At 38.9% G+C, this 13,779-nt stretch overlaps 1 protein-coding gene across 1 annotated transcript; it reads right to left on the reverse strand.

Annotated features, from left to right (window-relative positions):
* Window positions 1-268: 268 nt before the first annotated feature.
* On the reverse strand, window positions 269-11,149 carry hnmt (histamine N-methyltransferase). Its single transcript, XM_044218067.1, has 7 exons — window positions 11,051-11,149; window positions 10,091-10,237; window positions 9,015-9,067; window positions 7,307-7,414; window positions 5,735-5,865; window positions 5,470-5,563; window positions 269-1,030 (listed from the first exon to the last, which is right to left on the reverse strand). Exons 2-7 carry the CDS (start codon window positions 10,225-10,227, stop codon window positions 669-671), a joined length of 885 nt encoding a protein of 294 aa, XP_044074002.1. The 5' UTR covers window positions 10,228-10,237; window positions 11,051-11,149; the 3' UTR covers window positions 269-668.
* Window positions 11,150-13,779: the final 2,630 nt, after the last annotated feature.

A 13,779-nucleotide genomic window follows, 5' to 3' on the forward strand; every position in this document is an offset into this window, starting at 1 on the left:
GGGACTAGTTGAAATACTTAATATACTTGAAATAAAAATGTTTTTTTCTTCTTCAAATGTTAATTCCACAACAGCTACTATGCAAAATAGACAGTAGTATAAACAGGTCCCGGTTTTTAATTTGTCTAGTCAAGTTCTCTCAATTGATTGTAAATATAATCTGCAGTCATTTCAACATATAACATTCAAAAGCAAAGACACAAAATCCAGACACTCCCACAGGAGTGTTCACCTTTTCTAAAATTAACAGCTCAATCTCCATGGAAAATGTAATGATCAACTTTCCATTTATTTTTATATTTCCAAAGTAATATGATCCAATGAGAGCAGCAGTGTAATGAGGCTGGTAGCACAGCCTATTAGCTGTAGCCCTTAAAAATTTTATTATAGTAGAATCTGAAGCTGATTAAAACTCTGATCCTTACATTTTGTAAAAAAAAATGGGGGTGGGTTATGACAATGAAACAAAATGTGTTTAGAAAAGAAAACAATCAAGCCATTTTAATTTGGCACAAGCATAGAAGATTATATAGAATTAATAAATAATACTGGAGTCAACACAAAATAACTGTTAGAAAACTTGTAATGTAATCAAAATAGACACCCGGAGATCAGGTTCAGGTGGTGTGGAAGCAGGTTTGTACAGAACAGATCATGTAAAACAGGGTTTAAGTGAGCTGATCTATGACTATCACCCCAAGGTTGTTGTTAAAGATAACTTTGCCATTGGACTCCACACTACAGTCTGGGTGCCGAAGTAACTCCAAGACACCAGCTCTCAGCTCAGGTGATGCTGTTTTACTGAAGTCCAGCACCTCAGTGAGAAAATCAAGCAGCAGCTCTCCCTTCTCATCCCCCTCAGTGAAACACTCGGTGATATCCATTTGAGATGGCAGCTCGTAGCTCTGGAAGCTCACTCCCTTGGAGTCCAGGATGGTTTTGATGTCTCCAGTGGTCACACACTGACTTATTTCTGTGTTACAGAGCTGGTTCCTGTAGGTCCGCCACAGCTTTCCCCAACCACTCTCACCTGGAATAGATGACATGAAAACAAGTCTAAGAGTCTATAGCCATGCTAGCGGCTCTGTGAGGCTGTACTTAGGCACAGCGGTGCTTTGAGCTAAATGCTAACATCAGGATGCTAACATTCACACAAGGACAATGCTAATATGCAGATGCTAAGCAGGTATAATGTTGAAATAAAAAAGGTTCTCTGTGCATCTTCCAACAGTGTCCAGCTAAATCAAGTGCCACCATAAAATCTTTCAGCAGCACACATGATGCCTACAATCTGAAATGTCCCTGTGGTCTGGTCTGTGGCCCTGTGGCTTCACTCACCAGAGAGAGAGATGATTCTAATTAACTGGGTGGGGTATTAACAGAAATTCATTCATAGAAATTCAGATCGAGAACTGTTAATATTCCCTGACAAAGATGTGCAAAAAGCTGTACAATTTAAACAAGACCATACTGGTAATGACCAAATAGTTGTTTATTCAATTAACGCATGGAGCACTTTCCATCTCATTTCATACATTTCATCTCAGTTCATACAGAGTTCAAGTATCCAAATATTGATGATGACTAATTTTAATAGTATTATGATGAGTGGTGGAATGTAAATATGTACATTTACTTAAGTACTGTTACTTAAAAACAAATTCAAGGTACTTGTACCTTACTTGAGTATTTCCATTTTATGCTGTTTTTCTTACTCCACTACATCTCAGAGGAAAATTTTGTAATTTTTACTCCACAATATTTATCTGACAGCTTTAGTTACTAGTTATTTTTCAGATTACAATTTTTGATACCCTTCCTGTCCAGTGAAAACCACCTATCTCCAAATTTTGAATTTGAATGTTTGTGATAAACTGATCGATGTGTTCCTTTATGGGTTGAGAAAAACTATTTAACACCCCCTCCCCCCCATGGATCAGCTTGAAAATGCATCGTCAGAAAGCTGAAAACAGAGCTGTTTTTCTGAGCTCATGTTGAGACTTTTTAGAGATTCGTGGTTGTCACAGGACAGCGACGCTACAAACATATGATGATCTTATAGAATATGCTGCATTGCTGTAGAATGAATTACCCAACAGTATATAAAGTAGTTAAAATTATCTCAGCAGTAAAATGCAACATACATATTAATGCAGCAGTAATATTAATCCAGAAACATCAGATATAATAGTAAAACACTGACAGGGACCATTTTTCTGCATAATGAGTAATTTTACTTTTGATACTTTCGACACATTTTGGTGATAATTCTTACATACTTTTATTCACAGTGGTATTAGTATTTTTACTTGAGTACAGAATCTGAATACTTCTTCCACCACTGATTATGATATTATACGGACCTAGGTCACTCACTGCTTAGCCAACCAAAGTTGCAGCATTAGGGAACTATGCTAGGCTACAAAAACAATGCCTCAGTGCCAAATAGCTTATGCTATTCTACTTGGAACTGACTTTTGGCCCACAACTTCTCAGCAACCCCCTTCTTTCGTTTTGGGAAAAAACGGTGGACAAAAAAGTTAATTTTACACCCTGGATCTGGTTTTTGTTGGACAAACTATAAGAGCTTTAAAAATGTGCATATCTGAACACAAAACTACAAAAAACGCACACAAAACATGGATAATGCTATTGCTCATTGCTCAACATTATGCGCATGCTAACCATGACTCTGCAGCATCATTACATTTCTGGGGATTAGAAAAATGTTCACCCTCTCCCAGAGGTGGTGACATTATCAACTCACTCTGCAGAGAGGCATATTGGATTCATACAGTTGAGCCTTTTGGCTGAAATTAAGAACTACATTTGTCATGTTTCCTCTAATTGATTACACTTGATGGATGCAGTACTTGTTTTTATTTTATTTTACCTTTATATATAATATTTATATAAAAAAATTATAATATATAAGATATATCAGTGTTGTTTTGTTTCAGATTTGAATATGTATAATGAATGAGACGTGGCACTTGGACATTAGCTATGGTACCTCCCACCCCTGGATCCATTACCCAATAAATTTGAAATCCTGTTCAACCAGTTATACAATGACAATTGTACATCTATTCTAGCTTGTGTTTGCCCAAAACAACGGATCTGGTTGCACTATTAAAGGCTGCATATCAGTGTGCTCCAGTCCCTGGTCCCAGACCATCGTTTGGCATGTTAGCATGCTAACATTTGCTAATTAGCACTAAACACATAAGTACAGCTGAGACAGATTTCCCATCTGTGTGATAGTCATTAGTTTTGCAGGTATTTGGTGATAAACCAAAGTCCTTGACACACTGAAATTTTGCCTTGAAAAGTTAAGAAATTATCAAAGTGATTACAATTCATCCTGAGGGGAACATGAATGAGTGAACCAATTTTATGACAATCCATTAAATAGATGTTGAAACATTTCACTAAAACCAACAAATGTGAAGCTTTACTACAAGACACAATTCTCAAAAGTAGGCTTGTATTTATTTAAATATATATGTAAAACAAGAACACTGTGATAAACTATTCAAAAGTAAACTATATACTTGTACAGAAAAGTTTAGATGGAGATGAAAAAAAGGAGTCCAGCGTCGTCCAGCAGCAGTAGAATGCAGTGATGATGGTGGCTTGGAGTCCAGTGAAAGTACCAGGACAGGAGAGATGAGGCCAAGGTGCTGGTGAGAAGACGGAGAGAAAGAAAGGGATGAAAGGGTCAGTGATATCTCGGAGAACATCCACAAGTCACATCATTCCCATAATCATGCAGTAGAAACACACCACAGACATCATAGCTTACAAAGCATTTCACTTTTAAATTACTGCTATGTGCAATAAACATTTTAGTGAAACTGCTCTAACAAACTGACAGATGTCTTGTGTGCACAGAGTCACAGTGTCATAAAAACAGAAGGACATGCAGAGGTTTTATTCTGAGCTGACTTGATGCTGTGTGAATGTGAGGGCAAAAACCGCTATTGAAAGAACTGACTGGCAGCGCATAAAAGTGGTAAATTCAGATAGTCCTGAGTAACAAACGAATATCCAACCAGGATTTAGATTCTGACAGTATGAATGAATGAGGAGCTCTGTAAGAGGGAGGAGACACAGAGAAACTGTGAACCTGCCAGCGAGCAGGCTAGGGTCAATGAGTCAGTTACCATGGTAACTGATCCAGAGTTTAAGTTACCTCTCTTTCTGCAAATGAAAACCCAGAGTTTCCCTCCCTTTCTGAAACAGGACCCTGAACTAAATGATCTACCATGAGCTAGCTTGTACACCACTGCCACAGCTAGCTAACACTAACGTTAGAAAACTGTAGGTAATGCTAGTAAGTTAGCAAGCACAGCGCACTCACCTGGAGATGACAATGATGAACCCGATCCTGAATCACGACCTTTGGGTTAAATAAAGATGCTCCACTTTGTCTTTCACCTCCTGGTAGAAGCCAGCTTGTTTTCTCGTGTTGTACGATGACTCTTGTTCAGCCTTCTTCCAGCAGCTTACAGACTGTAGTACTGTCAGCTTGTGTGAGGGAATCTACACCTGCTGGTGTATCTAGTAACCGCACCTTAATTTACAGATTCCTTTTCACAGTTCTGCTGTGGTACGAAATGGACAAAATTCCACAATTAAATAGGAGGTATGTCACAAATGTCACGTGGCCCGCAAGCTGACAGGAAGCCATCTACAAAGGTGCAAAACCCGTTTAACTTGTAAAAATGGATCCACGAATACATATATATAACTTTACATTTATTTTTTGGGCTGAAACTATTTACATTTGTAAAATCTATAACATTTTTATGTGAAATTAGAGTAAGTTATGCGTATTTGAAAATTGTTCCGTATTTTTGTGAATTTATGACTTTACACAACAAAAATTAAAAAATACATGTTTGTGGATAGTGAAATATTTGTGTATTATGGTACACATTTGTGGATTGTCTTTTGTGGGTTACAAATAATAAAGTCCAATAAAAACTTCCATATTCCCTACAGCCATGCCGCAAAGCCACATCAACAGAAGGGATATTTTGGTAATTACTGAAATAAAATTATTTTTTCATTCATAATATTAGAATATGATAACATAATTGTGTGACTTATGTGTTGTTTGCAGTTTCATTATTTTTCACGGCAATAAATGTGGAACTTCTTACTGAACTTAGTAAAAACAGAAATCAGTTTAAAAAGCAGCGGAACTGCTTTTCCTACCTACTCCATGATAAATCTGTACAGTATATACCAGAATGTCTGAAGGGGTTTTCTCTTGAGTTTGTTTTCACCAACTCTGATAACCACAGTAATAATATTTTTTACTGATACATTGTGTTTTCATCCCTATGTGCACTGTATGTATAATATTTATACTGACTGTATATAGCATAACTAACCCCAACAAATCAGAGTGAAGAAAAAGATAAAATGTCTTGATAATTAAGATTAGATCCATCCACTTACCAGAGACCAGAATGATAAGAAGCTTCCCATTCTTGTCGAGGAGACTCTGGAAGAAGCTGATGGTAGCTCCAGGATCCTTCACATAGTACAGCATCTGTCAATTTCACCATAGATAATGAGCTGGTAACTGGATTCATCGAGCACCTAATTATAACGCTATGCTAGACAGATATTATAAGATTAATTGCTGTGGAGCGCGGCCAAATAAATATGACCTAGATGCGTCAAAAATAGGGGCCAGAAGCACTACATTGGCAACACCAACCTGTATCATGTGAATGAAGTCAGCCTTCTTAGTCGTCTTTTTCACTTTCCACTGCTCCTCAAACTCAGAGGCAGTCATCTTGTTCCAGGTAAATTTGATGTAATCTAAATCTGGTTTCCTGGACACCATAACTGCATCAACAGACACAAAACAGTGTTATGGAGTGTAACTGATGCATCACTGAATTTACACAATAATGTTACATTGTCAAAAATCTGAATCTGTATTGTTACTCCATGTTGCTTTGTGTGAATGATATGTCTAAGCTATCTTTACATCAGGAAACTCCATAAATCACAGAGAGTTGAGGCAGAGCAGGGTGCCAGGAGCCAAATCCGGCAAGAAAACCACCTCGGTACTGTATTCCCTGTCGTGTCGTCAAACTATAAACTGGCCTCATTCTTCTCTGTGTCCGGTCTTGCAGCTCTGTGAGATAACCACGCACCCTTCATTTGATTATAACAGATGGAAATAAATGTGGCATTATAAAATAAAAGTTCCATAAAAGAAACAAATGTGGCATTATGAAATAAATACAAGTAGTCCTTTGAAAAACATCCTTTTTGAAATAAAAACCTATATTAATTTCTTTAACTGTAAATTAAATAAATTGTCCAGAGTCCAGATGTACGAAGCCGTTGGAGATCTATCCACATAGAATCAAGGCTATATTTGCTGCCAAAGGTGCATCTACTAAATACTGACATGGGGGGGGTGAATACTTATGCACCCACATTTTTTCTATTTTCTATTTGGTTATTAGGTTTTTGTCTGTTGATTAGTGTCAAAAAGAGCATTAAGAACATTAAACCTACTTTGATTCAATGTTGTAAAATAATAAAACATCACATTTGTATATTTATTAGTATTTTTCAACAGAATTCTGGACAAAATGGAAGCTAAATGGTGTTACACAACATTTACACAAGAAAGAAGAGTAAGGATAAAATAATATATAATAATGTTATTTAATTATGTTTAATAATAATTATATATTCAGTCAACAGATACTGAGCTGAGAGAGCCACCTACAGAAACTCACACTGCAGCAACAGAAAACCCAAGAAAAGTAGGGTGGTGTGAGGACATAATGAGCAACCAAAGCAGAGATGGACACAAAAGATAAAAATGAGGAACCTCAGGATAATTTTCATTATGATAGTATTTGAATATATTATATGTATATGTGAATAATTGGTGGTAACAGTACTAGAAGTATGTGAAACTGCTCGTCACAGAGCAGCAGACTTGGAGCTGGTAGGGATTCAGTGTTTTACTCAAAGACACTTCAGAAAGGTGGATACTTGCTGACATGAGGGCTTGAATTTGGGACTGGTGGTTAAAAGACCATCCCCCTACTGCTACATGAATAACTGTATAATAATGTATTAGTGTGAAAGCCAAGGGCAGATGTAAAATGTATTCTCTGCATTAAAAAATACAATAAAAAGAAAGTATATCCCTTATTTGTTGTTAAATTAAATATTGATTTATTTTGGGGGGCAGGTGAATATACAGATACAGTATAAATGTGTGGTATGCAAGATAAGTGTGTGTCTATAAATACTGTACCTCTATAGTTAAGTAGCTGCTGGCTGCTAGGCTCCACCACCTCATTATCCACTGCCACCCCTGGGTGCTGCAGATGGAGCTCGGAGAGCATCTCCAGGTCAATCTCACCTACAGGCACCAATACAGTTTTTATTTTGAAAACTGCCTATTTTTATTGAACTACTTGTCCCACAGTACCCAAACTGTTCAATAATAATAAAAAGACATTGCATTTAGGCAACCAGCATATCATCACAATCCTCTAATTCAAATTATGCTGCAGATTTAAGCAGGCAATAGCTAATAGCACTTGTCAGTTTGATACATTTTAAGTTGCAATAATCTTGAGTCAAGAAAAAACCTTGACTCAAAACCAGAGAAAATCACTATTATATTCCTTTCAATATCATTTAGCCACTGGCAGTGTGATTTTGTTCTAGTTCTTATTGAAGCTGACAGGTTGCCATGAACAAAGGAGTAAATTTAAAAAGGTACTATATGTAGTTTTTGATATGTATTAATCGCTTTTTATTGCCAATGTGAACGGGTTGTGAACGGTAGTGCGCTCCTGAGTGCCTTCTCTTCAGCTCACCTACGGCAGCAACAGCGTACAACGCTTGCTGAATGTGGCTGAGAATTGGAGTCCGCTAACAAACGACAGGCACCCACCAGAGTCCAACACAAAGTCCAAAGTCAAAGCTAACATTACTGCAAAGCATGTGAAACATACTGTGATACCATGGTTTTAGCTGGGTAACATTAGCTTGCTTGCTAACGTGGACGAAGTGCTAGCTAGGTAACGTAGCAAAACGTGGTCTTGGGTGGATAACGTCGACCAGTTCATCCAGATTCCAGGGGCTGATCTGATTTGTAAATTGGTTGGCTTCCCGTTTGCGGGTTACTTTGTCGGCTGGTGTTGCGGGGAGGCCGGATACATGCAACGTGGCTCGGTTGTAGCTGGCTGGCTAACCTTAGCTTGCTTACGTTATCGCTAGCAAAATACTATCTGAGTGGATATGTTATTTGGCTAGCTTGCCAAATTACTTCCCCAGCTAATGTGATCCATGGTACTAACTTATGTATTAAGACAAACGGTGTTGATTTTAGCCAACAATAAATTATGTAATGGTACAAAGCAAAGGTGTATAATGATTTCTTTCTACTAGCCAAGAGCGGTGCAAGGCAGGGGAGGCCAACTAGCTAACTATAACCTAAACTAAGCTGGATGAGTAATACCTTGCGGGGGAGTTTGTAGTCATTCTAACAGATTTTACAGTCCATTAGAGAATCTCTACCATTGCTCCATTATGATACTGACATGACAGCCCAGGTAAATTAAAAGGATTGGCTTTGACATAAGTGAAGGGTAATAGCACTCATGGGCAAGTAGGGGGTTTGCTCTGAAACAAATTAACCTTGCTGTGCTATGAGCGCTGGAAACAACATGCAGTAAAACCACAGACTGGCGAGGTCACTTTGTCTGCGACTAAGGTTAAAGATTAATCTGACAACTGGACAAATACAAACCCTGGACAGGGACAATAAGGGTAAAAGTTTGTACTGCTGCAGCCATAAATGACAGAAGAGCAATAGGAGCAGTTACAGCAGGCTGATCAAACGACGCCTTCTCACCTTCGCTGTCTGCCGCAGAGGCCGCTCAGCTTTTTACTGTCACATAGAACACAACATAAGTTCAGCAGTGAAAGTGTCCTGTAGCGTGTGTTCTTACCAGCTCCACTTCCAACTCCAATGACATTTAGATGGGACTTTCCATCTCCAATGCTGAGGGGAGAACAGAAAAACTGCTTTGAGTCTTTAGAACAGTCAAGTCTGGAAATTTACATCCTCCAACCTGCCAAATGTGGGTCACATTTTCTGGCTTGTAACTGTCAATTCTGCCTGACACTTGGGTATCTGATCTAGCGTCTGAAGCATCTGCAATACAGAGCCTTTGATTGCTGCTACGATGTGTTCTGTCACTCACCATGGGATTTTTAATAACACTATTACACTTTTTAATTTACTTGTGAGTCATATGTTTCCAGATTCCTCTCTGATCTGCTTCTTAGTCACACGGAGCAGAGAGTTGGCAGACAGCTCAAGCTTATATCAACATGGAAAGAATACAAGAGACATTTCCATATACACTCACTCACTGTCATTCATTCACATCTGCAAACATTTGTGTAGTCAATTATTTGGTTTTGTGGGCATATCAGTAACAAACTGCATTTGTTTAGACTAAGCATTGTAATAAATGTGCCCTTCATTTGAATTTGGGTTATGGACCTTTCTCTTTGAAGATTGCATGTTTTTGAAAGATACATGCTTTCCAGCTAATGGTTAATGAGGCACAAACTTTCAACCTTTGGATAACACTGTTATAAAAATGCATGTACAAGTTTCATAGAGTTCTGCTCTGAAATAATAAGAGTTGGAGTATGAGGATGATCCTCCTTAGTGTTCCTCCTTTAGATACTCTCTCTCTCTATCTGTCATGTTAATCACATTCCAGGAGTTAATCTGTGATGAACTTCCACGCTAGGTCTAGGGTACTCTTCATTCATTTCACTTTAGCCCCCGTATTTTCTCTGTACTGGCTGTACTGGTCAACCAGTTCACTAAACTTCTGTTTACAAATGTTGGGGGAACTCCAGTATAACACAACTGTACAGTATATCACTTTAAAAGCTATTAACTATTGTTGCTCTGACAGATTCAACTGTACCCTGATGCATTCTATTCTATTGTCAGCGGTGTGGTCATGTGGCTTTACTCATAAAGAGTGAGCGTGTGGCACATTACCTGGCCAGTATATCTGGCAGCACATTGTGGATGAAGTCCTGCATACACTGATGCTCAGAGGAGCGTTCCAGAAAAAGCTGGAAGGATCTCTGGTACCTGTTATCATCATTAACCAGACTCTTAAGTGGAGATGCCATGGCAAAGAATCTGGCAAAAAAAACAGAAACAATTTCCATCAACAGCTAAGGAGGTTAGAGAGATAATCTGCAAAATGTGTGTGTTTCATTTTTATCTTTTCCAATTTTTATTTTATTTGAGCTCAAACACAGTTGCAGTTGCTGACCACTTCTACTCATCACCTCTCAGTCAAACAGTGTGGGTGGCACCATGACATCTGTATAGGGAGTTAGAGTTTGGCTGTCACATTTGTCTTTCTAAGATTTACTGTAGAATAACTGTTTATATTCGAGTCAGTTTATAATAGGTTGTAACTTTACAATGTTCTGTTCGCATATTGTACATACTACACTCACTTAATTTACAAAAATACTCTCTCAAAACAGGCATCCGTGTTTGCTAATTGGTTTTCATGTTTCAGTCATCAGTAGGCCTACTTTATACACAGTCTATGGTTTGAACCTGTTGCTGGAAAGTGATTTACGAATATCCGCCAAGCCCAACATCCAATATGAAGCGAACTTCACTCTGACGGATTGCTATTTTTCTTAGCTATAGGAGCGCTGTACATGAGCATATGTCCAGCAGCTGCATATCATATATTTACAATCGTGACCCGTGTTTTTACAGATGTTTCCAAGAGCAGCGGAAACAGACCCATAAAGAATAACGTTACAGGGACTGTCGCATAGCCTGCCTAGACACGTTTGCAGCGGATGGAAGTGCAAACAAGTTGTTGCTCGCTCAGTGAATGTCACGGCGGCTGTTTTATACTGTATTCACTGTGCATGTGGTGTTTCAGCTGCAAACAGATCGAGACAAAGCGCGACATTTTTCACTTACATGTCGTGTAGAAGTGAGTGCCTCTGGAGAGATCTGCAGGCTGGAATAAAACCCTCCCACTGCAGCCGCAGCTTCAGTGGGAGGGCCAAAGGTGGCAGAAAAAATCCCTCAAGAAAAATCAATCCAATGATAAAATACTACACAGCCTACTTAAGCCAAACCTAAATCCTTAAAGGCATGTGAGTATTTTTTTAAACACATACAGTGGGTTACAGGGTTACTCACAAAATAAGTGAAAAGTTTGACTTGAAAAACATCCGCTGTGTTTCTGAATATTGCTAAAGTACACAAACATTAAATAGCATTAGAAAGCATTAATAAGGAAGATTAAGACACTGTTCTAAAGTCTGTGTGTAAATAACTTGACAATCAATTTGTGAGTAAAAGCACGTTCCAGTAATATGTTGGAATCACACAACTACCAAAATTTGGTTTATATTTGGATTATAGCTGTGACTTAATGTCATATAGGGAATACCATAAAGGCTTTAACAGGGACAGCTGCACCGGAGGTGACTGAAAAATACCATTTAGTACAAAACAAGACTAGGTTGAAACAATCAGATTGCGAATATTTTGACAGATATTGCGATATGAGTCACGATTTTAGTGGGAATGGTCATTTTTGCATTTCATTTTCACTTTCTGGATATTGCACATGGCTCAGGCTGCATGATATGGTAAAAAAAATCATGTTGCAATTATTTTGACAGATATTACTGTACTATATTATTTTTGCATCACAGTTTTTATTTTCACTTAAAAATATGAATATTAATAAAAATATTAAATCATGATGATGTAACATTTGTTGGGGTGTGTATCAAACAAACATGTTTTCTTATATCTAAATTACAAGATTTGTAGGCCAGAGCATCTCTGCAGCAGTACACTACTTTGTTATAATGCTGTTTTGTCAAACATTTTATGTGTTGCAGCTTCTGCGATTTGGATAGTGCAATTGGTGATATTGCGATTTCAAATATATTGCGATAATTGTACCGCCCTACACTTGACCATATTGCAATTTCGATAATATTTCGATTAATTGTTCAGCCCTAGTCGAAACTATAGAATGTATATAAAGATGGATGACATGACGTGTAGGGACATAGAGAAACCAAAACATCTTGATCGCCCCCCGGTGGTTCGCTGCAGTAGGTAATAAACCCCGCCCCCCTCGATGTTAGCGGCTGGGACATGGGCCAAATTAAAAAATCAAAGTACACGTCAAATAAATTTATCCCAAAGATGGTTTCTGTCATTTTAGATAGTTCTTATCACACTGGTGTATGATCAAGTTTGGTTTAAATTAGTTATTTGATGCTATAAAAAGGGGTTTTCACGCAAGGGCAACTTATGGGGATGAAAAATTAAGCTAACACGGATGTGCCAAAAACTGCAGTTCCTCGAATGGCCACTTGAAGCTGGCTCAAAAAGAGAGTCAGCCCCTATGTTAAAATGCCCAACTTTGCAGCAGAAATAAACATGTTTACAGCCTGGTACAAAAAACTGTTTTGGTCTCTATAGCTAATTTCCCCCTTCATTGCAACTGTCAGGGGGGTGAATTTTTCTTAAAGTTATGCATAATTATGGACGTGGTTGCTTTGAGTGACAGGTGGGTGCCCTCTCAGGTGGCTAACCGCTAGGTGGTTTCATCAACCAGACCTCATTTGGCCCACCTCAGCTCCACCTCTTTGCCAATTTTTGGATTAGCCAGAGTCAGGCACTGCCAAGATGGCGACGGCCTGAGTCGGCCGGGTGTATGGGCGGGACCTTGATACCGCGGGTCCGACCCCGATCACTGCTGCGCAGACTCTGGCTCCAAATGATGTCACCAGTGCAAGATGGCAGCTCCCTTATCTGGGATAGTTTGGCTTAATTTTTGTACCGTGGGAGGAAGTGGAAACGCGTTGTCCATCTTTATATACAGTCAATGTCTGAAACCTAGTATATGGCTGGACTGTGTATGTGCCCATTAAGGACATAATTGAGGACTGTGCATACCTCACTGTAAAGCGTTGTTAATGCTCGACGCAGTGTCCCCGGGGCGAGGGTGCACGCTCCAAATATGACATCATCGTGCCTCTTGCATTGTACGCACTGCAAATTGTCGTAGCCTGTGGTGGTGCACCTCCCAATTTTTGAGACCCACTGCATGCACAGGGCTTTTCATTTCAAGGTAGACGATGGCTTTTTTGTTTGTACGTTTTTTGTCTCACTTTGTTGAATGCAAAAGTTGTTCAAACAGGTACTACTATAGTACACTGATAAACGCAAATAACTTAAATTAATTTTTACTATTAATGTCTTAAGGATTTTAAAAAGCAGACCAATTTGTTTTTAAATGCTTCAAAAACAGGAGATTTTAAAGATCTACATTTGAGTTTTACTAGAATCAAATTGTTTATAGGATATTCAACCTGGGGTGCACGGTGGCAGAGCGGCTACAGCTCCTGCCTCCCAATAAGGAGATCGTGGGTTCGTGGGTTCGATTCCCGGACCGGACCAACATCACACAATCTCTCTGGGTGGAGTCTGCATGTCCTCCCCGTGTTACCGTGGGTTCTCTCCGGGTTCTCCGGCTTCCTCCCACCGTCCAAAGACATGCATGTGTAGGTTAATTGATAACTCTAAATTGCCCGTATTGAATGAATGTGTGAGTGAATGGTTGTCTGTCCTTGTCTGTGTCTGTGTTCGCCCTGCGACAGGTTGGCCACTGTCCAGGG

Source organism: Siniperca chuatsi, linkage group LG12, assembly GCF_020085105.1.
Source record: "Siniperca chuatsi isolate FFG_IHB_CAS linkage group LG12, ASM2008510v1, whole genome shotgun sequence".
Taxonomy (NCBI): Eukaryota; Metazoa; Chordata; class Actinopteri; order Centrarchiformes; family Sinipercidae; genus Siniperca; species Siniperca chuatsi.